Source organism: Lynx canadensis, chromosome D3 (genome assembly GCF_007474595.2).
Source record: "Lynx canadensis isolate LIC74 chromosome D3, mLynCan4.pri.v2, whole genome shotgun sequence".
Lineage (NCBI taxonomy): Eukaryota > Metazoa > Chordata > Mammalia > Carnivora > Felidae > Lynx > Lynx canadensis.
The window spans coordinates 878,175-905,666 of record NC_044314.2 but is presented as its reverse complement, the minus strand read 5'-3'; the positions used below and the strand labels follow the sequence as shown (position 1 = coordinate 905,666).

Sequence of the window (27,492 nt, the reverse complement as noted above, 5' to 3'; positions counted from 1 at the left end):
TTGGCAGCAGCTCAGATAGCTGTCTCCACCTCTTAGTGTGGCAGTCCTCGTGGGTTTGGTATCATCTGTTCTGTCGTCTTTGTTCACTTTGTTTTTACTCGTTTTAAAAATATGTTTCCAGAATTATACTTAATTGCTGGAAACGTTGATTTTTCTTGAGTGACAAACCAATTAAGTGTGTATGACACCAGGCAACAAAGACACTTAAGATTTTCTGCTTATCCTGTCTCTGAAAAAATCCATTATTCATCGTCTTATTGTTTTTAAATACTGAGGTAAAATTTTCAATACAATAGGAAAATTGCTTTGGAAATGGAATAAATTGCTTGCCAGTTCAAAGGCTCCATTTCTGAAGTGGAGGTTACTAAACATGATGTTGCTTATATCCATTATCTTTCAGACTCATTGTACTACTTTTCTAGCATTAAACTTGATAAGATTGTGACTTTTGCTAAAATGCAACACAATCGCGGAAAGAACCTAACGAAAAAGACGAAAAACCTCATTTTGTATACTATATTATAATATATTTAAGTGGCGTTTTGAATTTTAATTGCACTATGTATAAATATTCATTTTCTAGTCGACTGTTTTAAAAGAAGGGACCTTGTGCAGAAAATAAGAAAACAAGGAATTTTTCAGAGGAAACCTACTGGCCCTGTTTTAGGCCTGCTGCTTCACAGATGACCTGGGCTTTTGCCTGAGTATCTCAAGTGACCAGTCCCTTGTTGTGGGGATGTTCTGTGCTTGCTGCTTTGCTGGTTGGTGAGGCTGGGGGTGGGGGGTGGGACGGCAGGTGCTGCTGCCGCTCCCCACTGCGACCTTGACCTTCAGCAGGCGGCCTTCCGGATGTGTTTAACCAGGCTTAATCACCGATATTAAAGTTTTCCCGTGCTGCTTGGGTGTACTTTTAAGCAGCACAGCACAGTAATGGTCATCTTTGTAGATAAATCTTGTATTCGTTTTTCGTGTTTTCAGATATTTATGTTTTCATGGGCTAATTAGGACCTGTGGTTAAAGTTTACTCACATCACACACACAAAAAAAGGCTCTCGATGCATTTTCACAAAGAGTTCTCCAGAGAAGTTGTTCACACCGACCAGCCATCGAGTGCCTGGTTATCCAAGATTGTTAGGGATGCTAAGTGTTAAGAATTAGTTTTTTTCAATTGTTTTGATTTGCACTTTTCAAAAGTTCTTTTTGAAAACAAAAAATTTTTTCCTAGGTTGAAAATCTTCTTCCGAAAATTAAAGTGGAAGTCCCTCCCCTTGGCTTGCCTGGCCCGCAGTGTCCCTCCCTGGCCTTGCCCCCTCCAGTCCGGGGCCCTCAGGGCTCTGCAGCCCCTTCTGGGTCTTTCGGAGACCTGTGCTGTGTCTCCCGGTCCCCACACCTCCTTTGTTTTCCAGTGCCGCTCCCTTTGAAAGGAGCCAGTCACCGCCCTCCCCCCACCTCCCACCAAACTGAAGCTCTCCAGCCCTTGAACACGGTCCCCGCCGCCCCAGCCCCGGAACCCTCCTGTGCCTCTGTCTGCGAAGTCCACTGCTCTGATCACCTTGTGGTTCTGGAGTCCTTCGAGGCTGGTCTTTTGGGTGTGGCTCCTTTCACTGAGCAGAATGTTTTGAAGCTTCATGTTGTAGCACGCGTTGCAATGTCCTTTTTTTAAGGCTGAATAATACCGCATTATGTGGATAGAGCACATTTGTCTTGGACATTTGAGTTACTTTGCTTTTTATAGTAAAAATTTCCGGTATTAATTGTCTAAAACTAGGAGTTAAGTGAATACGGGTGAAGTGCGTTAGACTGATGCCTGACAGCATCGCGTAAATGCCGGCTGCCGATTTCTCCTCCTTTCCTTTCCCCTCCTCTCAACCTTGAATTTCCTACCTGGGCAGCCGGGAGGGCGGGCGGGCGGACTCGCTCGTTTGCTCTCCTTCACTCAGTCTTCAGTTTCAGCACAGCCTCCCCTCTGCTTTCTCTTCTGACTCCCCTCCCCAGAGGGTAGGTGTCCCTCGATCTGTAGGGGGAAGGGGGTAATCTGAGGATCCAGATGTTTCTCCGATCACTTCCTGGATCACTTCCTACGGTTACCTCTCCTCAGACCCACCTTGGAGGCCCCAGCGGTGTCAGCCCCGTCCCGCCGGGACCCTGAGGTTCGTTCCAGCAGCTCGGCTCTCCTGTTCCCTTGCCGCTGGGTGTAGACGCCTGCTTCCTTGGACCTGCGTGTTCACCGCCCACCAGTATGCTTTCTGGCTTCCTGCACCTTGTTGGTACCTCTTGTTTTCCATTCAGGCTCAGGCTTTGAAAACCTAGGTGCTGAAAGGAGACCGTGTATTTGATCTTCTGTCTTTACAGGAAACTTTTTACCCTTCTACGTGCGTACGTCTGTGTTTCCTTTTCGGAAGCCGGGTGTTTGGGGTGTTCTGCCTGCCTCGCGCAGCAGACGGCCCGGAGCTCTGGCGGGAGTAACAGCTGTCGTGTCGTTACCTGGAGGCACGCTGCTCTCTCTGACCGACTCCAGTTCACACGCGTGACAGACGGTCGTGCCCAGCTCGAGTGGCCGGCAGTCCTTCCCGAGCGCCGTGCTGGCCGTGCGACCTTCCGGCGTGCCGCGGTCATCCCTCACGCCCCTGCGGCCCCCGCTCAGTCACCCTCCCGGTGCCAGGTGACCGTCTCCTCAGCTGCCGCTGCTGTCCTTGTAGATTTACCGGTTGGTGCGCGTGAGCCCCTTGAGTCGGAGGCCGCGTCTGTCGCGGACCATCCCGTGTGGGTGCTCAGCGTGGCCAGCCGGCTTGCAGAGCGTTTGTTCGTGTTCCTGTAATGATTCGGGGAGGTGACCTTCCTTGGGTACTCGGTCTGATGTGCTCTTCGTTCTCCAGTATTTTCACACGTCCCATGGTTTTTATTTGTGACATTTAATTGTCGTGGGAGGAGGAGAAACATCTCGGCGGCTAGTGTTTGCTGAGGGTCCGCTCATCATCTACTTAGTCTTACTCTCTGTTTTACGGTATGAGGGCCAGCGGTCTCCACATGTGCCAGGCGCCGAGTGTGGGTTCCCTGTGACACTTGACGTCTCTGTGCTGGGTGCCCCTGGGCGCCGGTGCGCCTGGGAGAGCCACAGCGGGGGCTGCCGCCCTGCGCTCCCCGGGGCTGTGCGGAGAGCCGGAGGGATGAGAGCCTCAGGGCACAGAGGGAACAAAATCCCGTCATTGGCTGCTCTGCAGTGGCATTCGTTCCCGTCGCTGTGGTAAAACGATCACCAGTATAGTGGCTTTCAACGGATTTCTTCCTTCCCGCTTGGGTCGGCCAGGGCCGTCTGGTCTCCCAGGGCTCCCGCAGGCTGTCGGCAGGCTGTCTCCCTCCCCCGTATAGGCCCTGCGGAGAGGCCCGGTCCATGCGGGTGGAGGGTAACGTCTTGTTTTCTTGCTTCAAATTGCCCCCACATGTTGAGAAGGTCTTACAGATCCGTGTGCGGAGGTGGGCCCTTCGGTAGCGAATGTTGCCATTTCTGTGGTTGTGTTCTGTACGGCCCCGCAGAACCCCACGGTGGTCAAAGTGCTCTCTGAAAATAGCAGGGTTTACGGGCGCAAATAAGTTCAGGCAGACCACGAGGAACCTACCTTTTTTGTGACCCCTGTCACTAACGAACGCACTCGTGGTCCTGGTGACACTGGCTGAAGAGGCACGGTGAGTCCCTGGCCACTGAAGAGGTGCACCTGCAGCCCAGCACTTACGTGAGGAGGCCCAAGCCACCAGGGCTGCTGAGCGGTGGCCACGGGGAGCACTGCAGAGCGGGCACACGCAAGATGGGCCCAGCTACACTGATGGGGGGCAGCCTTAGCCATCGTTTGTGAGTAGTCGTGTAGGACCCCGTGTGATGGCAGAAGCAAATTACTGCCGGGACAAGATGTCATTTTCTGCCCCTTATTTAAGTGAAGTGTCACACGTATTCAGCCCCAGTCTGATGAGCTTGAGGTAAAATTGCTTCCAGTGTTTTTGGTACTGTTCTAGCACTCCTAGTGGTAGGAGTTTAAATTGCAGTTGGCAATTACATTTCAAGTGTTCTAGAGCTTGTGACTTTATGGGACAATTAATACAGTTCAGGGAATCTTTGAAAGAATTCATGTAAAAATGGGGAGAGAGTTCTGTGCACAGATATTTTCACTGAAACATTATTTAGTGGGAAGTCCTGTCTTTGCCCAACAGTAGGGAATAAATCAGTAACCTGTAACTCAGCAGTCTGCTTGCTGGATTATTTTCTAGTTACCAGATGTTAAAAAGATGGTACAAGAAGCTTAGGTTGCAGGTTAGCATTGGCCTTGTAGTCTAAGGACATCTTTTCCATCATTGAATTCCACTTGTGCTTGGATTCTTGACAGCTGGGCACCTATTGCAAGAATAAAGTTTCCTGAAGGTCGAGGCTTCTGGAATATTTTGCCTTCTGACCTTTGCACTGAATCCTGGTAGGCAGAGTAGTGCCCGGCACCATCACTGCGTGCCTGCCTGCGCACACACGTGCAGGTGTGAGAACGTCCACATGCACAAAGTTCCCCGAAGCACTGCTAAAAAGAGAGCTCATTTTGCACATGCGAAGCGTGTTACACGCTGTAGAAGATGTGTTTTAATAACATTTAGGGCAGAACGGAAATAATCGCACTGTTGCTGGATGTTCCCGATGATCTGGAGTAGCACTCAAACTTGTCATTCTTGTGAAAGCCTTCATTCCAGGACGTTGGAGAGTCACAAGCCGTCTAGGGGATGAAGATAGTAACGATGGTACAGAGGACGGCGTCCAGGGCACGACAGGTCTTGGACATAATGGTGGGAAAAAAGATGGCGAAACCTGGATTCGAGAAACCACAGAAACGACACTCGGACGTCAGTTTGGGTCTTAAATATTTTTTCCTTGAATACATTTTCCCCAGTCGCTCATTATGATGTCTCTTAAACATATAGAAACATTAAAAGAATGTTCTTCTACATAGGTTGAACAACAGTGAACGTTATGCCTCGTTGGCTTTCTGTCTACACTGACCTATTCTCAGTGCTCTGCGGGTAGGGCCCTTAGCACGGGCCTCCCCACGACAGGCTGGATTCTAAAGCCACAACACTGTTGTCACAGCCAAGGAAATTAACAGTAACTCCTGATATGGCATCTGCAGCTCATTTCAAGTATCTTCTGTTGTCTCAATAATTTCTTTTCTCCCAAACTGTGGTGCAATGCACAACATATCATTCACCATTTTAAAGTGCAGAATTCAGTGGCATTTGGTATACCCCCAGGGTTGTATAGCCATCACCGTCATGTACCTCTAGAACATGGTGGTTTTGAGTCCAGGCTGGTGTTTTGTAGTGCGTCCTGTGTCTGGACTAACACCTCCTGGAGTTGGGCAGTGCTCTTGGTTTTGTGTACTTCTTGTCACGTGAAATTAGCCCCGGAACAGTGCTTCTCAAACAGCAGAGTGTGAGCGCTCCTGACGCCCGCTGTAGGCTGCTGGCAGAAGTTTCCCGTGTCTAGTGGTGGTCCGGGAATTTCTGGTCCTGACGCGACCCCGTGTGATGCTGATGCTGTTGGCGTGGCGACTGCACTTTGAGAACCACTGCTCTGGAGACTGATTAAATACAGTAAATGTGTCGGGGGAATGCTGGGTCTGCTTCGTGTTGTATCGCGTCAGCAGGCAGGTGTCAGGTTGCCGGTGGTGAGTGGTTCAGAGGGTGAGTCCAGGTTAGGGTGGAGATCTCTAGAACTTTCTGCGGTTCCTGAGTTTCCATTCCGGTTGTGAGGAATTTGTGGATGCTTCTCCAGCACCGTGGACTGTTCTGCTTTTTACCCCCCAAGTATTTGTGGATTTCCCAGATACGTTTCTGTCATTGATTTTTAAAAGAAATTTCTTTACAGTGAGAGAACATACTTTGTCTGATTTCAGTTCTCTTACATGTGTTAGTTTGTATTGGGGCCCAAGGTGTGGTCCGTGGGAGTGAGCGCTCATTGAGCACTTGAGGAGTATATTCTGCTGTGTAGGGCAGAGTGTTCCGTAAATGCCAGTAAGGGCAGGTACGCTGGTGGTGTTGGCCACATCTTTATGTCCTTTCTGATGTTCCATTTCTTCTGTCAGTAACCGAGAGAGGAGTTTGGAAGCCTTCGGGCAGTACTGAGGATTTGTCTGTTCCTCCTTTCGCTTATGTCCTTCATACTTCGTGTACTTTGAAACTGGTGGTACGTGTGTGCACACTCAGGATTGCTGGAGCTTATTGGGGATTTGATCTTTTGCCATTATGTAATGTCCTTCTTTATCCTGGGCGGTTCTTCCATTTTATTTTTTTGATGTCTTCTTGGTTTTAAAGTACAATAGCTACTTTTCTTCCTTTGAAAGAGGGTTTGCATCGTATCCTTTTCCGTCTTTTTACTTTGAATCTTTTAACATTATGTGCCATTATATTTAAAACGTTTCCTACCTGTTCTGTTGAACGGACACTCAGATCAATGGAACAGAATAGAGAACCCAGAAATGGACCCACAGACAAACGGCCAACTAATCTTTGACAAAGCAGGAAAGAATATTCAATGGAATAAAGACAGGCTGTCTCTTCAGCAAGTGGTGGTGGGAAAACTGGACAGTGACATGCAGAAGAATGAACGTGGACCACTTTCTTACACCATCAAAATCCTCGAGGAGAAAGCAGGCAAAAACCTTTTTGATCTGGGCCGTAGCAACTTACTCAACACGTCTCTGGAGGCAAGGAAAACAAAAGCAAACGTGAACTATTGGGAACTTATCAAAATGAAAAGCTTCTGCACAGCGAAGGAAACAATCAGCAAAACTAAAAGGCAACCGACAGAATGGGAGAAGATATTTGCAAATGACATATTAGGTAAAGGGTTAGTACCCAAAATCTATAAAGAACTTATCAGACTCAACACCCAAAAAACAAATAATCCAGTGAAGAAATGGGCAAAAGACACGAATAGACACTTCTCCAAAGAAGACATCCAGGTGGCCAACTAACACATGAGAAAATGCTCAACATCACTCATCATCAGAGAAATACAAATTAAACCCACAGTGAGATACTACCTCACACCAGTCAGAATGGCGCAATTTGGTAACTCAGGCAACAACAGATGTTGGCGAGGATGCAGAGAAAGAGGATCTCTTTTGCACTGCTGGTGGGAATGCAGACTAGTGCAGCCACTCTGGAAAACAGTATGGAGGTTCCTCAAAAAATTAAAAATAGAACCATCCTATGACCCAGCAATTACACTACTAGGTATTTACCCAAGGGATACAGGTGTGCTGTTTCGAAGGGGCGCATGCACCCCGATGTTTTTAGCAGCACTATCAACAATAGCCAAAGTATGGAAAGAGCCCAAGTGTCCATCGCTGGATGAATGGATAAAGAAGATGTTATACACGCACGTGCGCGCGCGCGCGCACACACACACACACACACACACAGACGCTGGAGTATTACTTGGCAGTCAAAAAGAATGAAATCTTGCCATTTGCAACTACGTGGATGGAACTAGAGGGTGTTATGCTAAGTGAAATTAGTCAGAGAAAGACAAATATCATATGACTTCACTCATATGAGGACCTTAAGAGACAGATGAACATAAGGGAAGGGAAGCAAAAATGATATAAAAACAGGGACAAAATATAAGAGACTCTTAAATATGGAGAACAAACAGGTTACTGGAGGGGTTGTGGAGGTAGATGGGCTAAACGGGTAAGGGGCATTAAGGAATCTACTGCTGAAATCATGGTTGCATTCTATGCTAACTTGGATGTAAATTTACAAAATGAACCAAAAAATTATACACATCAGCACATCCAATACGAAATTGGAAATCACAGAGAAAAACATTGTGGTATAATTTTAAATTATAGGTGGATTTTGTTAAGCTACTTCGGTAAAGGAATAATAAAGTAACCAGCTATTCTCTTGCAGTGAACATTAAAAAAAATAAAATAAAATGTTTTATTATTATTTTGTAGGTAGTGATTTTTGTCTTCCAGGCAACATTTGGCAACGTCTGGAGACCTTTTTATTTTATTTTTTTATTTTATTTATTTATTTATTTTTCAACGTTTGTTTATTTTTGGGACAGAGAGAGACAGAGCATGAACGGGGGAGGGACAGAGAGAAAGGGAGACACGGAATCGGAAACAGGCTCCAGGCTCTGAGCCATCAGCCCAGAGCCCGACGCGGGGCTCGAACTCACGGACCGCGAGATCGTGACCTGGCTGAAGTCGGACGCTTAACCGACTGCGCCACCCAGGCGCCCCTGGAGACCTTTTTATTGTTGCGACTAGGGGGGTGCTCCCACGGGCATCAAATGCGTAGAGTCCACGGATGCTGTTGAACATTCCACAGTGCACATGACCGTTCTATCAGAGAATTCTATGACCCCAAATGTTAATGGTACTGCTGTTGAGAAGTCCCACTGTACGGATTACAGTGTACATAGCTGACTTTTCACTGTTAGTATTTTACACTTAATGTAGACTGTGGAACTGCCCACTTCTTACAGTATGACTGTGATGTCTGTTCACATATTTTATGCTGAAGCCTTCACCGGATGATGTTATAACTGTCATTTCCCATCATCATACACGTTTTATTTTTTAAAAAAAAATTTTTTTTTTCAACGTTTATTTATTTTTGGGACAGAGAGAGACAGAGCATGACGGGGGAGGGGCAGAGAGAGAGGGAGACACAGAATCGGAAACAGGCTCCAGGCTCTGAGCCATCAGCCCAGAGCCCGACGCAGGGCTCGAACTCACGGACCGCGAGATCGTGACCTGGCTGAAGTCGGACGCTTAACCGACTGCGCCACCCAGGCGCCCCTCATACACGTTTTAAAGAATTTTGTGTTGCTTTTCATTCTCGAAATTGTAAGTTTCCTGTTTGTATCATTTTCTTATCTTGAAACTTTCTTTAGCATTCTTTTGTCCTAGGTGTGATGGTGACGAATCCTCCGAGTTTTATCCTTCATCTGAGAATGTTTTTGTTTTGCCTTCGTTCCTGGAGGATCTTTTTGCTGGAGGTAGAACTCTGGGTTGAGCCTGCTTCTGTTTCAACACTTAGACGTGGAGTCCTGGCCTCCATCTGTCTCCACGAGATGTTCGTGGGTGTTGGAGCTGATGTTCTTCTAGACGTAATGAGTCCTTTTTCTCCGGCTGCTTCCAAGAATTTTTCCTTTATCTTTGCTTTGAGTAGTTTGGTTGCGATACGCTTTGTCTGATTTTCTCTGCCTTCGTCCTGTTACAGGTTTGCTGTTGTCTTTAAGTAGATTGTAGTATCGTCTGGCCCTCACTTAGGCCGTGGTTGTGAGTTTGGGTTGGTTTTATTTGACTTCTGTAAAGTCTGTGGACTTTTTAAGTTTCAGCAACTGCCATTATCTCACAGGAACACAGAAGTCTGCTCTCTTATTTTTGAAATTGGGGTAACGCCTACCAAGAAGGCTTGACGTAACATTAAATAAGATAGCATTTGTTGACTCTGCGTTACACTTTCTAACAAATTGTTGGTTCTCAAGGTAAGCTTTTATTTGTTAAAGACAAATGTGTCCGTGATTTAGGAAAGATAAAATGGACCTCTGACAGTAGGCTGCCTGTTTTTGGAATCAGAAGAGGATTGTTGGACTCTGAAAGGGATGCTGGCTAGGGAGGAAATTTAACTGAATAGAAAGTTTTAGAAAAGAGAATAAGAGAGACAGAATAAGTATAAGTGGGACATAGTATTCTTGCTGTGTGTGTCAAGTCTGACAACAAACCAGGGGCACCAGGTTCCTGCCTTGACCATAAGACACCTGCGTAGGTCAAAAGTCACTTCCATGACTTTGATTGATGAGTGTAAAGTTGGTCAAATTTTATATCCTTTCAGTCTGGAACAGTATGGAGATGTGACCCGGACATATACATTTTTTGCTAGTAGTAGTATTTTAGGTGATGGACTTTTTTATATTCCTGAATTGAACACTGTGAGTGGGTGGTACTGTCAAGCTGACCGTTCACCCTGATGACCGTGGGGGGCTCCCCTCAGAGCACGGTCACGGCGGCTTCCTTGGGGAGCCTCTTCCGTTTCTGCTTACCCTGGCTAGGTAAGATTTTTGCAAAGGAAAGTCGCATCCGTTACTTATAATGGTTTGCCTGCGCTGCAGACAGCTTAGTTTGAGGAGTACAGAAAAGCGTGGTCAGTGAAGTTGGACCAGCTCGGGTCCTACATGATCCCCTCACCGTGACGGAAGCCTGCGTGGCCTGCCTCAGCACTCTGCTCTTACCTTTTAGCAGGTACCAGCTGGAAGATGAGTCCGCCCACCTGGACGAAATGCCACTAATGATGTCTGAAGAAGGCTTCGAGAATGACGAGAGCGATTACCACACGCTACCACGAGCGAGGACCGCGCGACGAAGGAGAGGACTGGAGCGGTTTGTCTGTGGAGGCTGGAAGCTCCTCTGTACCAGGTGTGGTATCTGTTGCTGCCTAGTGTCCCGGGCACCGGGGTTACAGAGTTCAGACATTTAAAAGCTTAGCTTCTAACATTTATTTTCGTATCAAACTAAAGAAGACAGTCTAAACGAAATGATGTCATTAGAACCAGAAGGGGCTGGAAAGCCAAATTCACTTTTTTTTATGGGTCGTTTTAATGCTTAGAAGATGGAGAAAATGAGCGGTTTTGTAATTAATGCATGGTAGAATCAGTTCTGGTTACCATATCAGCATTTACAGCTAAGTTCCCTTGTCTTCGTCTGTGGTTATCCTGTGTCCAAAAAGGCGGATATGGGCCCCGTAAAATGTAATGTATTCACACCGTAGCCGCCTGTGTGCGTTATTTGACTGGAATGCTTTGACTTGGAGTAAGATTCCTCTGTTAATTTAACCAGAAGGAGATGAAGGCAAGGACTGCTTATACTTTAAACAGGTTCACTTGTGGTTGACATAAACTGCATTAAGTCTGCTCACCTTTGACTTTAGAGTCTGGTGTGTGAAACCACACTCTGTGTGTAGGACACTTTTGCCACTGACTGTCCTCCAGCCCTAGGGGACTGGCAGGGCAAGATTACAGCTGGCCAGTGCCAACATAACTTGAGCAGAGTGTGTCTAAGAAGTTACAGCTTTTCTAGTCTTTCTGTTCAAGTCTTGTGGTCAGAGCCTTTCTTACGGTCATGAACTTCTGTCCCTTTCCCTGTAAAAAGAATATACGTAATTGTAGAAAGATATCTTACTTATCATCCTCTTTATCCCATTAGAAGTTTGCAGAAAGATGTTTAAAAAAAACAAAAACATTTTTTTTTTTTTTTTTTTTAAATTTTTTTTTCAACGTTTTTATTTATTTTTGGGACAGAGAGAGACAGAGCATGAACGGGGGAGGGGCAGAGAGAGAGGGAGACACAGAATGGGAAACAGGCTCCAGGCTCCGAGCCATCAGCCCAGAGCCTGACGCGGGGCTCGAACTCACGGACCGCGAGATCGTGACCTGGCTGAAGTCGGACGCTTAACCGACTGCGCCACCCAGGCGCCCCTAAAAAAACAAAAAACATTTTAATGTTTATTTATCTTTGAGAGACAGAGAGAGACAGTGTGAGTGGGGGAGGGACAGAGTAAGAGAGAAGACACAGAATCTGAAGATGCTCCGGGCTCTGAGCTGTCAGCACAGAGCCCGACGCAGGGCTCGAACTCACAAACTGTGAGATCACGACCTGAGCCGAAGTCGGACGCTCAACCCACTGAGCCACCCAGACGCCCCTGACAGAAAGATGTTTTTACACCTGATTTGATTTCAGTGTCAGCTCATGCAGCGGTCTTCAAACAGTGTTCCGTGGGCTCCCAGGGACTCCAAGGAGTCCCTCAAAGAGGTGGGCAGTGTCGAGTCAGGAAGTGAGCCCGGGCAGGATTTAGGCTTATCCACCCCCCTTTCCACTTCCACTTGGTGTGTGTCTTTTTCTTTCTTACCTCTTGTAAGCTTTTCATACGAAGAAGGAATTTCACGGCCAAACAAGGTTTTAGAAATCGCTGACTTGTGTCACATTTTCTAGGTTAAATAGCCCGTATTCCTAGAGTGTTCTCTGTGGGCACTTACTAATTCTAGAGTTAATTTCTTTAGCAGTTGCAGAGCTGTGCAGATTTGTTTTGTTTTTCTCGTGTCAGTTGTGATGCTTTGTGCTTTTCAAGGGATTTATCTTTTTTCAAATATATAAATTCCTGTGATGTAAGATGAATGAGGCTTTGTAGGGATGTCACATTTTTTTAATTCATGATATTGTCAATTTGTCTCTCCCTTTTTCCTAGTAATCTTGATAGAAGATTATCAGTTTTCTTTTTTTCAAGGAGCCAAACATCTGGTGGTATCTTTGCTTTTGAAATTTTAAACTTTGATCTTGAAATAAATCCTAACTTCTAGAAAAGTTGCAGGAATTGTACAGAGAATTCCTATATGCCTTTTGCCCAAGTTCACCAATTTTGAAGCTTCCGCCATGTTTATTCTACCTTTCTCTTCACATCTTACCGTTATTTTCCGAGTCATTCAGACTGGGTTGCTTCTGCGTTCCTTTCTCTACGTCCGGGTACTTCATCGTGCGTTTCGTAGGAGAAGGGTATTTTCCTCCATCCGTCACGCAGTCGCCGTGTTCAGATGTAGTGTTGGTACCGTGCCTTCCGTCTGCTGTCCCCATCCTGTCCTCCGTCGTGCACTTCTTCTCTGGGCTGGTGTGGCCGTTCGGTGGCGTGTCTGTGCAGTGTCCGTTAATCGGGAACTGTCCTCGCTGTTGGTCTTTCATTGTGTTGATATCTTTGAGACTGCAGATCAGGTATTTTGTATGTTTCAAATTTGGGTTTGTCTGAGGTTTCCTTGCTGTTAGATTCAGGTGAAATATTCTCTGTGAAGCACTGTAGGAGACTCACTGTGAACGTAGGGTGTTTGCTTCCTGTTTCATTGATTTCTGTCTTCCCTTCATTTTTTCTCATACTTTGAGTTTAATTTGCTCTTCTTTTTCTAGCTTCCTAAGATGAGCATTGCAGTTTTTTCTGTTTTAAAAATAAATGCATTTAAGTTTTGACACATGGTATTTTCATTATCATTTAGTTAAAAATATATAACGATTTTCATTGTCATTTCTGCTTCCATCGATGCAATTTAGAACCATTCTGCCTAATTTCCAAACAGTCGGGAAGTTTCCTAATTATCTTTTTGTAATTGACTGTTGTCTTAATTCCACTGTGGCTGGAGAACGTACTTATGATTTTTTTAATTTCAGTCTTTGTAATGTGTTGAAACTGGCTTTATGATTCATCGTATATGGACAACGTTAGTTAATTTTCTGTGTGTATTTGAAAAATAATACACATTTTTTTAGTTGTTGTGTGTGTTGCTCTGTATGTCAGTGAGTTATAAGAGCTGATTGTCTTGGTTGAGTCCTCTGTATTCCCGAAGTTTGCTTGTTTATCAGTTACGAGAAGCTTGGGTGGATCTCTCCACATCGTTGAGGGTGTGTCTCCTGCTTTAAATGATGTCAGTTCTGCTTTATATATTTTAGAGTATGCTATTAGGTGATGCAAGCGTGGGATCACTAACTTAACGTCGGTTTGGTCTTTGTCTCTGATGGTATTTCTTCTGTGCGTGCGTATGTCTGGCTTCAGTACAATGATACCACCTTTATTTTTATTTTTTAATTTTAATTCCAGCTAATTTACAGTGTTAGATTCGTTTCAGGTGTACAATGTGGTAATTCAACAGTTCCACACATCCCCCTGTGCTCATCGTGACAAGTGCGCTCCTTAATCTGCATCCCCTGTTTCATGCCCCACCCCCACCCCTGGTGACCATCAGATTACTCTCTGTTATTAAGAGTCTGTTTCTTGATTTGTCTCTTTCCCTCCCTCCCTCCCTCCCTCCCTCCCTCCCTCCGTCAGTACCAGCTTTCTTTGATTTGTATTTGCATCATGTATAATTTTCTGTCTTTGTTTTATTAAAAAAAAAATCTTTTCTTTTGAAATAATGATAGCTTCACAGCAAATTGCAAAGATAGTAAAGAGGGTCCCGCCCGCCCCCACCCAGTCCCCCCAGGGGTTGCATCTCACATCCCTGTAGTGTGGCGTCAGACGGGAAGCTGGCTGCGCTGTACCCGTGTGTACTTCACTCACTGTACTACACGTGTGGGATCGCAAGGCCGCCAGGGCAGTAACGACGCAGACCCGTCCCGTCGCCACAGCTGTCTCCTGTGTGCTGCCTTTTGGGGTCCTGTTCCCTCCCCTGCCCCAGTCCCTGGCCTCTGGCAACCACTAGTCTGTTCTCTAGCTCTGTACGTTTAGTTTTGAGAGTGTTGTATAACTGAAACCATTCGGTGTGTGATTTTTGGAGATTGGCCTGTTCGGTCAACACAGTGCCCTTGAGATCCATTCAGGTTGTGGGGTGTATCAACGACGGTGTGTTCCTTTTTATTGCCGGCTGGCATTCCATGGGATGGATGAATGTTACACCACTTGCTGTGCAGAACATTGAGATTGTTTCAAGTGTTTGGACGTTACCAATAAAGCTGCTGTGAACCAGCAAGTGCAGGTGTTTTGTGTGTGGACGTGTTTTCATTTCTCTGGGATGAACGTGCAGGAGCACAATTGCTGGGCTGCATCCTAGGTGTGTGTTTAGTTTTCTAAGAAACCGCTGGACTGTTTATGTTTCCCAGAGTGGTTGTGCCATTTTGCATTCCCACCAGCAGTGTGTGCGAGATTCAGTGTCTCCATGTCAACATTTGTTGTCACTGTTTTTATTTTGGTTGCTGTAATATGTGTGTGGTGACGGCTCACTGTGGTCTTTGTTTGCGTTTCCTAAGTGACTAGCGAGATTATCTTACTTGCCATTGGCATATCTTGTTCAGTAAGTGTTTCTTTAGGTCTATTCCTTTTTCTTCTTGGTTTTGTTTTATTTCTGTTGAGTTTTGAGAGTTCTTCACATATTTGAAATTTTATTTATTTATTATTTTTTAAATCTTTTGGTTTTTAATTCCTTTTAATGTTTATTCATTTACTTTTGAGAGAGAGAGAGAGCACAAGATGGGGAGGGACAAAGAGAGGGAGACACAGAATCCGAAGCGGGCTCCAGGCTCTGAACTGTAGGGCTCCAACCCACGAACCGCGAGCTCATGACCTGGGCCGAAGTCAGACGCTCAACCGACTGAGTCACCCAGGCACCCCAAACGTTTATTTACTTTTGAGAGAGACAGAGAGAGAGAGACAGAGTGCAAGTGGGGGAGGGGCAGAGAGAGAGGGAGACACAGAATGTGAAACAGGCTCCAGGCTCTGAGCTGTCAGCACAGAACCCTATGTGGGACTTGAACTCATGAAGCACAGATCATGACCTGAGCTGAAGTCAGACACCCAACCGACTGAGCCACCCAGGCGCCCCCTTCTATATTTTACTTGTGCATCTTCTGTCAGCTAGGCTGGTTGCAAATATTTTCTTCCACTCTGTAGCTTACCTTTCCATCCTCTGAAAGAGTTTTTCCACAGATCCAAAGTCTTTGATTTTGATTGTTTTTCCTTTGAGCATTATACTTTTGATGTCACATCTGAGAACTTTTCACTTAGCCCTGTGTCTCAAAGATTTTCTTCTACAAGTTTTATAGTTTTTCTTCTTTTTAATTTTTTTAATGTTTATTTAATTTTAGAGAGAGAGAGAGAGAGAGAGAGAGAGAGACCAAGCAGAAGTGGGGGAGGGGCAGAGAGAGACTGAGACACAGAATCCCAAGCAGGCTCCAGACTCTGAGCTGTCAGCACAGAGCTGGATGCGGGGCTCCAACCCAGGAAACTGTGAGATCGTGACCTGAGCCGAAGTCGGCCGCATAAGCAACTGAGCCACCCGGGTGCCCTGACAAGTTTTATAGTTTATATTTAGATCCTTTTGAGTAATTTTTGTGCTAGGTGGGAAGTTTCGGTGGAGATTTTTTTTTTTTTTTTTTTTGCCTATGTATATCCAGATGCCTCAGCACCATTTGTTGGAAAGAACATCCTTCCTTCCTGAATGGCTCTTGTACTGGTGTCACCAGTCTGTCGGCTGTCCGTGAGCGGGGCTGTCTGCTCTCTTTTGTTATCTGTACTGTCCGTCTGTTTGCCCTGCTAGTAGTGCCCCTCAGTCTGGAGTGCTCTCTCTTCATCTAGGTCTTAAAAAGGGGCCAGTTGATTCCTTGTATTTTGTTCTTCTTTTTCCAGATTCTTTCAGCTATTCTGGTTCCTGTCCCTTTCCATAGACATTTTAGATAATCTTTTCCAATCTATAAAGTCCTTCCAGGAATTTTGATAAGGGATTATGTTTAACCTGTATATTAACTTGGGGAAATTGACATCTTTACTCTGTTGAATCTTCTAGATCACAATTTACTTCTCTCCGTTTATTTAGAACTTTGATATTTTTCATCAGCATTTTATAGTTTCAGAACCCAGGTCTTATACATGTTAGATTTATTCCTAAGTCAGTCAGCCTGCCTGCCTGCCTTCCTTCCTTCCTTCCTTCCTTCCTTCCTTCCTTCCTTCCTTCCTTTCGTGTTTGTAACTGACATGGCATTTTATTTTATTCTAATTAATTAATTATTTTATATTTTTATGTTTGTTTATTTTGGGGGCAGGGAGGGGCAGAGAGAGAGGGAGACACAGAATCCAAAGCAGACTCCAGGCTCTGAGCTATCAGCACAGAGCCTGATGCAGGGCTCAAACCCACAAACCTCAATATCATGACCTGAGCCGAAGTGGATGCTTAACTGACTGAGCCACCCATGTGCCCCATGGCATGGTATTTTAAATTTTGGTTTCCATATGTTCATTGCTGGTGTGCAGAACTAGAGTTGAATTTTGTGTTTGTCTTTTATCTTGCAACCTTGCTGAGCTTACTGTTAGTGCTAAGAGTGTTTTTTTGTAATTTTCTACATGAACAGTTATGTCATCTGCAAATAGAGACAGTTTTATTTCTTCCTTTAAGCCTGTATGCCTTTTATTTTCTTTTTTTGCATATGGGTCTGTCTGTAACATACACTATTATGTGAAACAGCAGTGGTGGGTATACCTTTTTGCTACTTTTTTAAATTTAAATTTAAATTTTTTTTAGACAGAGAGCAAGAGAGTGCAAGCAGGAGAGAGGCAGAGGGAGAGAGAAGGAACCCCAGGCAGGCTCCATGCCCAATGGGGAGTCTGATGAGGGTTCAGTCCTACGACCCTGGGATCATGACCTGAGCCATAATCAAGAGTTAGATGTTCAACCGACTGAGCCACCCAGATGACCCCCCTTGTTGCCTCTTGTTCCCAGCCTTTGGGAGAAAGCTTTCCGTATTTCACCACTAAGTATGATGTGAGCTATGGGTTTGTTTGTTTGTTTAAAATAGATTACTCATCTAAAACTATTGATAGTTTTCTTATTTAAAATCTCTCTTTGGGGGGCGCCTAGGTGGCTCAGTCAGTCAAGCGTCTGACTTGCCTTAGGTCATGATCTCGAGGTCTGTGAGTTCGAGCCCAGCGTCAGCTGACAGCTCAGAGCCTGGAGCCTGCTTCTGATTCTGTGTGTGTCTCTCTCTCTCTGCCCCTCCCCCACTTGTGTTCTGTCTCTCTCTCAAAAATGAATGAACATTAAAAAAAATTTTTTTTTAAATCTCTCTTGTGTTGGGTGGGTGTAACACAAACATTTGTGTCAGATTCAGAAACAGGATCTAGAGATACAGATTTGAGAGTCCTGTCATTGTCATAGAAGAAGCCACATGGAAGGATGGTGTTTCTGAACACGTCACAGGACATGTGGCATAGGTCTATGAAAAATAAAGGAAAGGGACACCTTGGGGAGAAGGACAGTTCTGGGAAAGAAGACTAGAATCCATTCTCTTAGGCGGCGGGGGTGGGGGGGAAGGGTAGCACTGGAAGAGTGGAGAAGTGGTAGAGAAGGTGACTTTTGTCTTTTTTTTTTTTTTTTTTTTAATTAAAAAAATTTAGAGTGTGCGTGCAAGCTTGGGAGGGACAGAAGGAGAGAGGGAATCGTAAGCAGCCTCCACACTCAACACCAGAGCCCGATGTAGGGCTTGATTTCATGAACCGTGAGATCATGACCTGAGCGGAAATCATGAATCAGGCACTTGACCGACTGAGCCACCCAGGCACCCCCGGGATGACTTTTGTCTTGTCCTTAGTTGGGAACATGGGGTCATTTGGGTGAGGAGATGACTGGGATCCAGATGAGGACTGAAAACATGGGAAGATCGGTCCTGGCTTTGGGAGAGCGATAATAACCGACAAAGGAGAATCAATAGTGATGCATTTGCATTGCATCCAATGCATAGTGTTACGAGTTTCTGTCAGTGAGAGAGCCTGAACCGTTGCGAACTTGGTAGTGGCCGTGTGGCTGTGGGAGCCTCGGGAGCTATATGTTAACCATATTTGTTCTTTCAATCTATGAGCACGGAAGGTTTTCCATTTTTTTGTGTCTTCAGTTTCTTTCATAAGCTTTCTATAGTTTTCAGTCTATAGATTTTTCACCTCTTTAGTTAGGTTTATTCCGAGGTATTTTATGGTTTTTGGTGCAATTGTAAATGGGATCAATCCCTTCATTTCTCTTTCTGTTGCTTCGTTATTGGTGTATAGAAATGCAACCGATTTTGGTGCCTTGATTTTATATCCTGCAACTTTGCTGATTTCACATATCAGTGTTATCAGTTTTTTGGTGGAGTCTTTGGGTTTTCCACGTAGAGTATCATGTCTTCTGCAAAGAGTGAATGTTTGATTTCCTCCTTGACGATTTGGATCCCTGTTATTTCTTTGTGTTGTCTGATTGCTGAGGCTAGTACTTTTCAATACTATGTTGAATAACAGTGGTAAGAGTGGACATCGCTGTTGTGTTCTTGACCTTAGGGGGAAAGCTTTCAGTTTTTCCCCATTGAGGATGATATTAGCGGTGGGTTTTTCATATATGGCCTTTATGATCTTGAGGTACGATCCTTCTATTCCCTACTTTCTTGGGGATTTTTATCAATAAAGGATGCTGTATTTTGTCAAATGCTTTTTCGGCATCTATTGAGAGGATCTTGTGGGTCTTGTCCTTTCTTTTGTTAATGTGATATGTCACATTGATTTGTGGATATTGAACCAGCCCTGCATCCCAGGAATAAATCCCACTTGATTGTGGTGAATAATTCTTTTAATGTATTGTTGGATCTGTTTGGCTGGTATCTTGGTGAGAATTTTTGTATCCATGTTCATGAGGAAATTGGTCTGTAGTTCTCCTTTTTAGTGGGGTCTTTGTCTGGTTTTGGAATCAAGGTAATGTTGGCCTTGTAGAATGAGTTTGGAAGTTTTCCTTCCATTTCTATTTTTTGCAACAACTCCAAAAGAATAGGTGTTAATTCTTCTTTAAATGTTTGGTAGAATTCTCCTGGAAAGCCATCTGGCCTTGGATTCTTATTTGTTGGGAGATTTTTGATTGCTGATTCAATTTCTTTACTGGTTATGGGTCTGTTCCAATTTTTTGTTTCTTCCTGTTTCAGTTTTGGTAGATTCTATCTTTAGGAATTTGACCATTTCTTCCAGGTTGCCCAGTTTGTTGACATATAATTGCTCATAGTATTTTCTTACTATTGTATGTATTTTGCAGCATTGGTTGTGATCTCTGCTCTTTCATTTGTGAAATGAAAGTATTTCATTTGGGTCCTTTGTTTTTTCTTTTTGATTAATCTAGCTAGGGGTTTATCAATTTTGTTAATTCTTTCAAGGAACAAGCTCCTGGTTTCATTGATCTGGTCAACTGTTTCTCTGATTTCGATATCATTGATTTCTGCTCTAATCTGTATTATTTCCCTTCTTCTGCTAGTTTTGGGCTTTATTTGCTCTTCTTTTCCAGCTCTTTTAGGTGTAAGGTTAGGTTGTGTATTTGAGACTTTTCTTCCTTCTTTAGGAAGGCCTGGATTGCTATATACTTCTCACTTAGGACCGCCTCTGCTGCATCCCAGAGGTTTTGGGTTGTGTTTTCATTTTCATTAGCTTCCACGTCCTTTTTAATTTTCTCTTTAATTTCTCGGTTAACCCATTCATTCTTTAGTAGAGTATTGCTTAATTTCCAAGTATTCCTGGTCTTTTCACAGTTTTTCTTGTGGTTGATTTTGAGTTTCATAGCAGTGTGGGCTGAAAACATGCAGGATATGATCTCGGTCTTTCTGTACTTGTTGAGGGCTGATTTGTGACCCAGTATGTGATGAATTCTGGAGAATGTTCCATGTGCACTTGGAAGAATGTGTATTCTTCTGATTTAGGATGAAATGTTCTGAATATATTTAAGTCCATCTGGTCCAGTGTGTCATTCTTAGCCATTGCTTCCTTGTTAATTTTATGTTTCGATGATCTGTCCATTATTGTAAGGGGGTGTTGAAGTCCCCTACTCTTAGGGTATTATTATCAGTGAGTTTATGTTTGTGATTAATTGATTTATATATGTGGGTGACTCCATGTTGGGGACATAAATATTTACAGCAGTGAGATCTTGGTGGATAGACCCCTTAATTATGTTATAATGCCCTTCTTCATCTCTTGTTACAGTCTTTATTTTAAAATCTAGTTTGTCTGATATAAGTATGGCTACACCGGCTTTTGACAACCGTTAGCATGATAGATGGTTCTCCATCCACTTTCAATGTGAAGGTGTCTTTAGGTTAAAATGAGTCTCTTGTAAGTAGCGTATAGATGGGTCTTGTATAGAGCCTATGTCTCTTGATTGGAGCATTTAGTCCATTGACATTTAGAGTGACTATTGAAAGATACGAATTTGGTGCCATTGGGTTGCCTTTTGAGTTCATGTCTCTGGTGATATTCTCTGGTCCTTTCCAGTCTTTGTTGATTTTGGTCTTTTTTGTTTTGTTTTTTCTTTTCTCCACTCAAAGGGTCCCCCTTAGAATTTCTTGCGGGGCTGGTTTAGTGGTCACAGACTCCTTTAGTTTTTGTTTGTGTGGGAAACTCTTTATATCTCCTTCTATTTTGAATGAGAGCCTCGCTGGATAAAGAATTCTTGGCTGCATATTTTTCCAGTTCAGCATGTTGAATATATCCTGCCACTTCTTTCTGCCTGTCAGGTTTCTGGGGCCAGGTCTGCTGTGAGCCTCAACCGTGTTCCCTTATAGGTTAAAAAGTTTTCTTTTCCCCTTGCTGCTTTCATAATTCTTTGTGTATTTTGTGAATTTGACTGTTATCTGCCTTGGTGATTGTTGGTTTTTGGTAAATCTAATCGGAGTTCTCTGTGCTTCTTGGATTTTGATCCTGTGTCCTTCCCCAGATTAGGATAGTTTCCTGCTATAATTTGCTCGTGTAAACCTTCTCCCCCCTTTTCTCTCTCTTCTGGGACTCCTATCATTCGGATGTTACTCCTTTTTAATAAGTCACTGAGTTCTCTAAGTCTCAAATCGTGATATTTTGCCTTTATTTCCCTCCATTTTCCTTCTTCATTATTCTCCATAGTTTTATCGTCTTAATTGCTGATTTGCTGCTCTGGTTCGTCCATCTTTTCCGTCATCACATCCATTTGAGGTTGCATCTTGGTTCTAGCATTTTTAATTTCGTGCTGACTAGATTTAATTCTTTCATCTCCGCAGAAAGGGGTTCTAGACTTTTTTCAACCCCAGCTAGTATTCTTATTATTATAGTTCTAAATTCTAGGTCAGACATCTTCCTTATATTTGTGTTGATTAAGCCTCGGCTGTCATGTCTTTCTCTTCTTTCTTTTGTTCTTCGTTTTGTCATCTTGGAGGAAAAGAAAAAGTAAAATATAAAAATTAAAAAATTAAAAACAAAGCAAAAAATCAAATGAAGCTTGATGCTAGGTGTGTTTTCATCTGCTTGTTGAAAGAAACTTGATAGAATAGAGAGAAAAGGGAAAGAAAAAAAGGTAAGAAAAAAATTATATAGTAAAATAGAATTGAATGAAATAGAATAAAAAATTTATAAAGTAAAAAATAAGATAAAAAATAATAAAAATAAATTTTTCTTTCTGTATGCAAGAATGAGGAAGAAAAACGAAAAAAAGAAAACAATGTAAGCAAAAACAAAGCAAAGCAAACGAACAAATACATGAGCCAGAAAACAGAATGAAACTACAGTGAAGTTACATCCAGTTTCCCTTAGAACTGAACAGTGAAGGGGCGCCTGGGTGGCGCAGTCGGTTAAGCGTCCGACTTCAGCCAGGTCACGATCTCGCGGTCCGTGAGTTCGAGCCCCGCGTCGGGCTCTGGGCTGATGGCTCAGAGCCTGGAGCCTGTTTCCGGTTCTGTGTCTCCCTCTCTCTCTGCCCCTCCCCCGTTCATGCTCTGTCTCTCTCTGTCCCAAAAATAAATAAACGTTGAAAAAAAAAATTTAAAAAAGAACTGAACAGTGAAGCCCGCTATAGTCTGTACATTAAGCAGGTGGAGGGACTTGTGCTGGTCTTCTGGATGGTGTGCTTGGATGGCGCAGTTGGGCAGGGCTTGGTGTAACGGCTGTATTGTCCAGTAGGTGGCGCTGCATAGCTTACTGAGGTGGATCATTGTGGCACACGTGCGTGCACATGAGAGATGGAAATGGTTTCACCCGGTTGCCTAGTCTCTGGCACAGGAACTTCGCTCTTTCACCGACTGGTGATCAGGCACCTCTCCGTTGTCTCAGGCCTCCGTCCACTCCCCATCCCTACACAGATAGGGTACCCTGTAGACTCCAGAGACCCCTGTGGCTTGGACCCACACCAGCTCTCTGGGGGAGGGTCTCACTGAGCAATGGCCGGTCCTGGCTTGCCCCAGAAAATGTTCATGCCGTTGCACAGCAGCAGAGGTTCAGAGGTTATGGCCAATCACAACACACGGCTGGCACCAGGTTTTGCCACACTCTGGCACCTTTGTCCCAATACCAGCAAACGTGGCTGCTCTCTGGGATCCCCTGGGACCTTTGCCCGTGGGGAGGCTGTATGGCCTCTACCAAATGCACGCCCAGCAGCGGAACTGCTTCTCCCCGTGTGGCACACGGACCTCTCAGACCCCGCTGCCTGCTCCTGGGGCTTCGCCCCGCTTCCTCACCAGAGCACCGCCGGGCCCTGGGCTCCAGAACTTCAGACTGTGTTCCACTGTTTGTAGAATCCTGGTGGTACTGAAACCCTCTCCTTTCTTCTCGTCAGTGGTTTTGGGGAACAGATTCCTTGTTCAGTTCCCTGCGAGTGTTTTCACTCTTTCTCTCCAGCTGCTTTTGGGGGAGTGCTTTTCTTGCACGATCTTGATGTGCCTCACTCTCCCCCTTTCTCTTTCTCTGTCCTCTCTCCACGAAAACAGCTCCCTACCTTCTGGGGCTTTTTTCTCCACCAGTGCACGTCTCCGCACGGCGTACCTGCCGAGTTCTGTGGCTCAGGGTATACGGATTGTTGTGTTAATCCTCAGATCGGCTTCCTAGGTGTGCAGAATGGCTTGGTGCTGATCTGGCTGCCTTTCAGGGACAAGACAAGCTGAGGGTGTCCGTGCTGCTCCGCCGTATTCACTCTTGGATTTAGTCTTATTTGACTTGACAGTGTAAGGTGATTTATGTATAAGTGGGCAGTGTCTCCTGAGCAATCACTCACTTAGAAAAGATTCCGCTTCCAAGGAAGTGTTACCAGGTGAAGCTAGCTCCTGGGTGTTTCCTCCCAAGGACCTCCGTTTCCTTCGCCCTCTTGTTATCAGTATTCACAAATCCATCTTCCTCAGAAATTGCCCCTCATTTTGTTTTCCTGCTTACCTCTACAGCTCCATGAGGCTTAAGTATACTTTCTGGGTTACTCATCTTGGGGGCTTATGCACTCAAGGCACCTGTCTTCCCCTCCTGCTCATAGTTTCTGCCTGCATCGCCAGTGGCAATTCTGGTGGGACCCCAGGCTCTTAAACCCTCAAGGCTCTGTATTCATTTAATTCTGTGAAATAGCATGTGATTGGATTGTGGCTCCCTATCTACTACTTTCTTTTGTATTTGTATAAGGAAATACTTAGTAATAATACTTTTGTTGATAGTTATCAGTAGCCAAGTGTTTCAAATAATCGTTACATCTTGGAAGTCTAGGAATCTTTTTTTTTTTTTTTTTCCCTATACAGGGCTATAGGGAAAAATTAATAAACTGCTGAGTATACGTGTTTTTAGCCCTTGGTATTTAATTTAGAGTTTATAGAGTGTAAGGCTTTGGAACTTACTGGGTTGTTAGGTTCAGGTGCTACACGCAGTGGTGTTGATGTTGACGTTTTTATTTTAGCTGTTGTCTGCAGTGTGCATGTGATGCTCAAAGTGGTTTTACATTTATGGAGCCTTTTGTCTGTATAAGAATATGCTGATACCAGCGTAAACTTTGTAAAACCCACATTTTCTAAATTTTACATACATTTTTCAAACGCTCAATTTTTCTTGTTTTCAATATCACGGTAGATTTGCCCGACTCGTGTACGTTAAGCCGTCACACACATTAGGTAAGTAGGTGTTTCAGAACAAAAATTCCTGTTTGAATACTTTGCTGGAGGATTTTCGCCCCAAATTGAAGTGCTAAAGGAAGCGCACACATAGGAAGCTTGTATCCTGTCTGCTGCACCTGTGTCTGCACCGTGCTCCCTGTGGACCAGCCCTGCCCGCTAACCCTCCCTGTGACGATGGGAATGTTCTAGATCTGCGATGTCCGGTATGGTAGCCGCTGGCCAAGGTGGCTGTTGAGCCCTTAAAATGTGGCTAATGTAACTGAGGAACTGGACTTTTTATTTCACTGAATTTTGATTCATACTGAGATAGTTACACGTGAATGAATAGTCTGGGTGGCTCAGTCAGTTTAGCGTCCCACTCTCGATGGTGGCTCTGGCCGTGGTCTCGCGGTTTGTGAGACTGAGCCCCCCGTTGGGCTCCCTGCTGACATCATGGCGCCTGTTTGGGATTCTCTCTTCTCCGGCCCTCCCCCACTCATGCTTGCACTCTTTCTCTTTTGTTCTCTCTCTCTCTTGACTAAACTTAAAAAAAAAAAGTCACGTGGCCAGTGGATGCTATATTGGGCAGTACAGTAACGTGCACTTCTTTTTAAATTTTTTTTAACGTTTATTTATTTATTTATTTTTAAAATTTTTCTTAGTGTTTATTTATTTTTGGAGACAGAGACAGCATGAGCAGGAGAGGGCAGAGAGAGAGAGAGGGAGACCCAGAATATGAAGCAGGCTCCAGGCTCTGAGCTGTCAGCCCAGAGCCCGACGCGGGGCTCGAAGTCATAGACCGCGAGATTATGACCTGAGCCGAAGTCGGCCGCTTACCCGACTGAGCCATCCAGGCGCCCCAACGTTTATTTATTTTTGAGACAGGGAGAGACAGAGCATGAACAGGGGAGGGTCAGAGAGAGGGAGACACAGAATCTGAAGTAGGCTCCAGGCTCTGAGCTCCAAGCTGTCAGCACAGAGCCCAACGTGGGGCTAGAACTCACAGACCACGAGATCATGACCTGAGCCGAAGTCGGCCGCTTAACCGACTGAGCCACCCAGGCGCCCCTGTGCGCTTCTTTTTAAAAAGCTTTTTTTTTTAATATTTATTACTGAGAGACAGAGAGTGGGTGGGGGAGGGGCAAAGAGAGGGGAGACACTGAATCCGAAGCCGGCTCCAGCCTCTGAGCCATCAACCCAGACCCCGACGCGGGGCTCGAACCCACAGACCGTGAGATCGTGACCTGAGCCGAAGTCGGGACGCCCAGCCGACGGAGCCACCCGGGCGCTCCCAGTAACGTGCGCTTCTGTGTCAGATGCAACTTTCTAAGGTTGGAGGCGTTCTGAGTGTGACTCGGGAAGCCGCGTAGCTCTGCCAGCAACGAGTTGTTTCGTCTTGGAGAAATTGCTTACTTTTCTGGCCCCCAGTTTCCTCCTGGGGGAGACGTGGGGGTCTGACATCTCCGGAAGGTAGTTGCGGGTGTCAGACCGATTGAACCCGGAGTTTGGGGAAGAGTCCCTCCCAGCTCGTGTCACGTGGGTCTCGTGTACCATAACTGCGTGGCTTTTGTGCACCAGGAGTACCGGCTGTATGCGGTAGATAAGAGGCTGGCAATTTTGAGCCGCTGCCGGGAAGGAGTCGGGAGGGAGCCCCCTGACCTCCGGGGTGTCTGGGGTCCTGACGGGGGAGGGGCAGGTGGCAGGGGCGTGGCAAGGTGGATGGTGCCAGAGGAGAAGGGTCCTTGGGAGGGTGTCCAGGCCACACAGTAGAAGCAGCAGCAAGGTGAGAAATGGGAGTTTGATGCTTATTATATTTTATTTGAAGTCTTATTTAATTTTTGTTTCATTCACGCCTGAACAGATCACAAATCCCTAACATTTTACTAAAGCTACTTGACGATCCCTTACTCTCCCCCCCCCCCCCCCCCCCCCCAAAGAAAGCAGTAAACATGGGAATACTTAGCCTTAAATCACTTTAATAACATCCTGATTTATAACAGTCGGGGACTTAAAAGTATACTTGATATGTGAAGATGCTGTCTGTTCTTAAAAGTTGAAGCAGGAAGGTCGCTGGGGTTGTGTCAGAGCTGACCCGCTCGTCTGGCTGCCGCATGCGTTCCCATCGTGGGAGAGCTCACTCACGGTGACAGTGCTCCCGGTGCTGTGGCCGGGTGCCCACGACCGAAGGCCAGGGGGCTTCCGAGGGCAAAGCCCTGCCCTTCCAGACCGAAGATCTTCTGGGCACGGCTGGCAAGTAGGCAGACGGTCCGTAGAGACGCACTGCACACATCTGTACGCTCACATGGGATGCCCTCCGGCTGGGCCGTGAAGCGCCGTGTCTGCGTTTTGATCACTTGCAAGGCAGGCGATTTCCGGAGGGTGGTGTCGGCTAGTGCCCCACCGTGGAAGTTAGGCGGTGACTTCAAGGTACAAGTCCAGACGCGTCAGCCTCATTTTGTAATGACGCCTAGAAGACTGTCGTCGTCACGCAAAATTACTGTGGCCTTTTGAGCTTACTCTGTCACCGAGGGGAGTTCGGCATTTGCGCCTTCTGCTGCCGGCCTGCCCGTCCAGCCTGGAGCGCACCTGGAAGACTGTTCCCAGGCTTCCTCGGCGTTGTGGGGATCTGAATTAGATCAGATTTTAAATTCATGATTATGTTACGCTCAGTTGAGATGGCTCTGATGCCTTTTCATCATTTTCTTAAGTATTTTGAGAAAACTTTATTCTCTCTATCCAAAAATGGTGGTTTGGACGTCCAGGGAGTAGAAGTATTTGTGCTCCTGGAGCCCTGGTGCTGTTAGAGCAAGGACAGATCTAACGTGTTTACTGCACAGATGAGCATGGCTGCATGACAATGCAGTGGAGCTGTCACTGTCACTGTCACTACAACATCCCACTGAGCATCAGTACCCTTTCTAAATACTGAATTGAGCCGTAAGTCTTAACTTTGTATTAATGCTACTAGAAAAGTCGCCTTTTTAGAAAGGAAAAAAGTGGTCCCCTCAAAGAAGAGAGGGCAGGTCACATTTGGGACGAATTGATGTCTGAGGACCTC

At 45.2% G+C, this 27,492-nt stretch overlaps 1 protein-coding gene across 1 annotated transcript in view; it reads left to right on the top strand.

Moving 5' to 3' along the window:
• Nucleotides 1-27,492, top strand: part of ATP9B (ATPase phospholipid transporting 9B (putative)) — a 204,428-nt gene that overhangs the window by 11,263 nt on the left and 165,673 nt on the right. Inside the window, exon 2 of the mRNA XM_030336998.1 lies at nucleotides 10,290-10,466. Within this exon, the coding sequence (XP_030192858.1) occupies nucleotides 10,290-10,466 (177 nt within the window). The remainder of the gene's footprint in view (nucleotides 1-10,289; nucleotides 10,467-27,492) is intronic.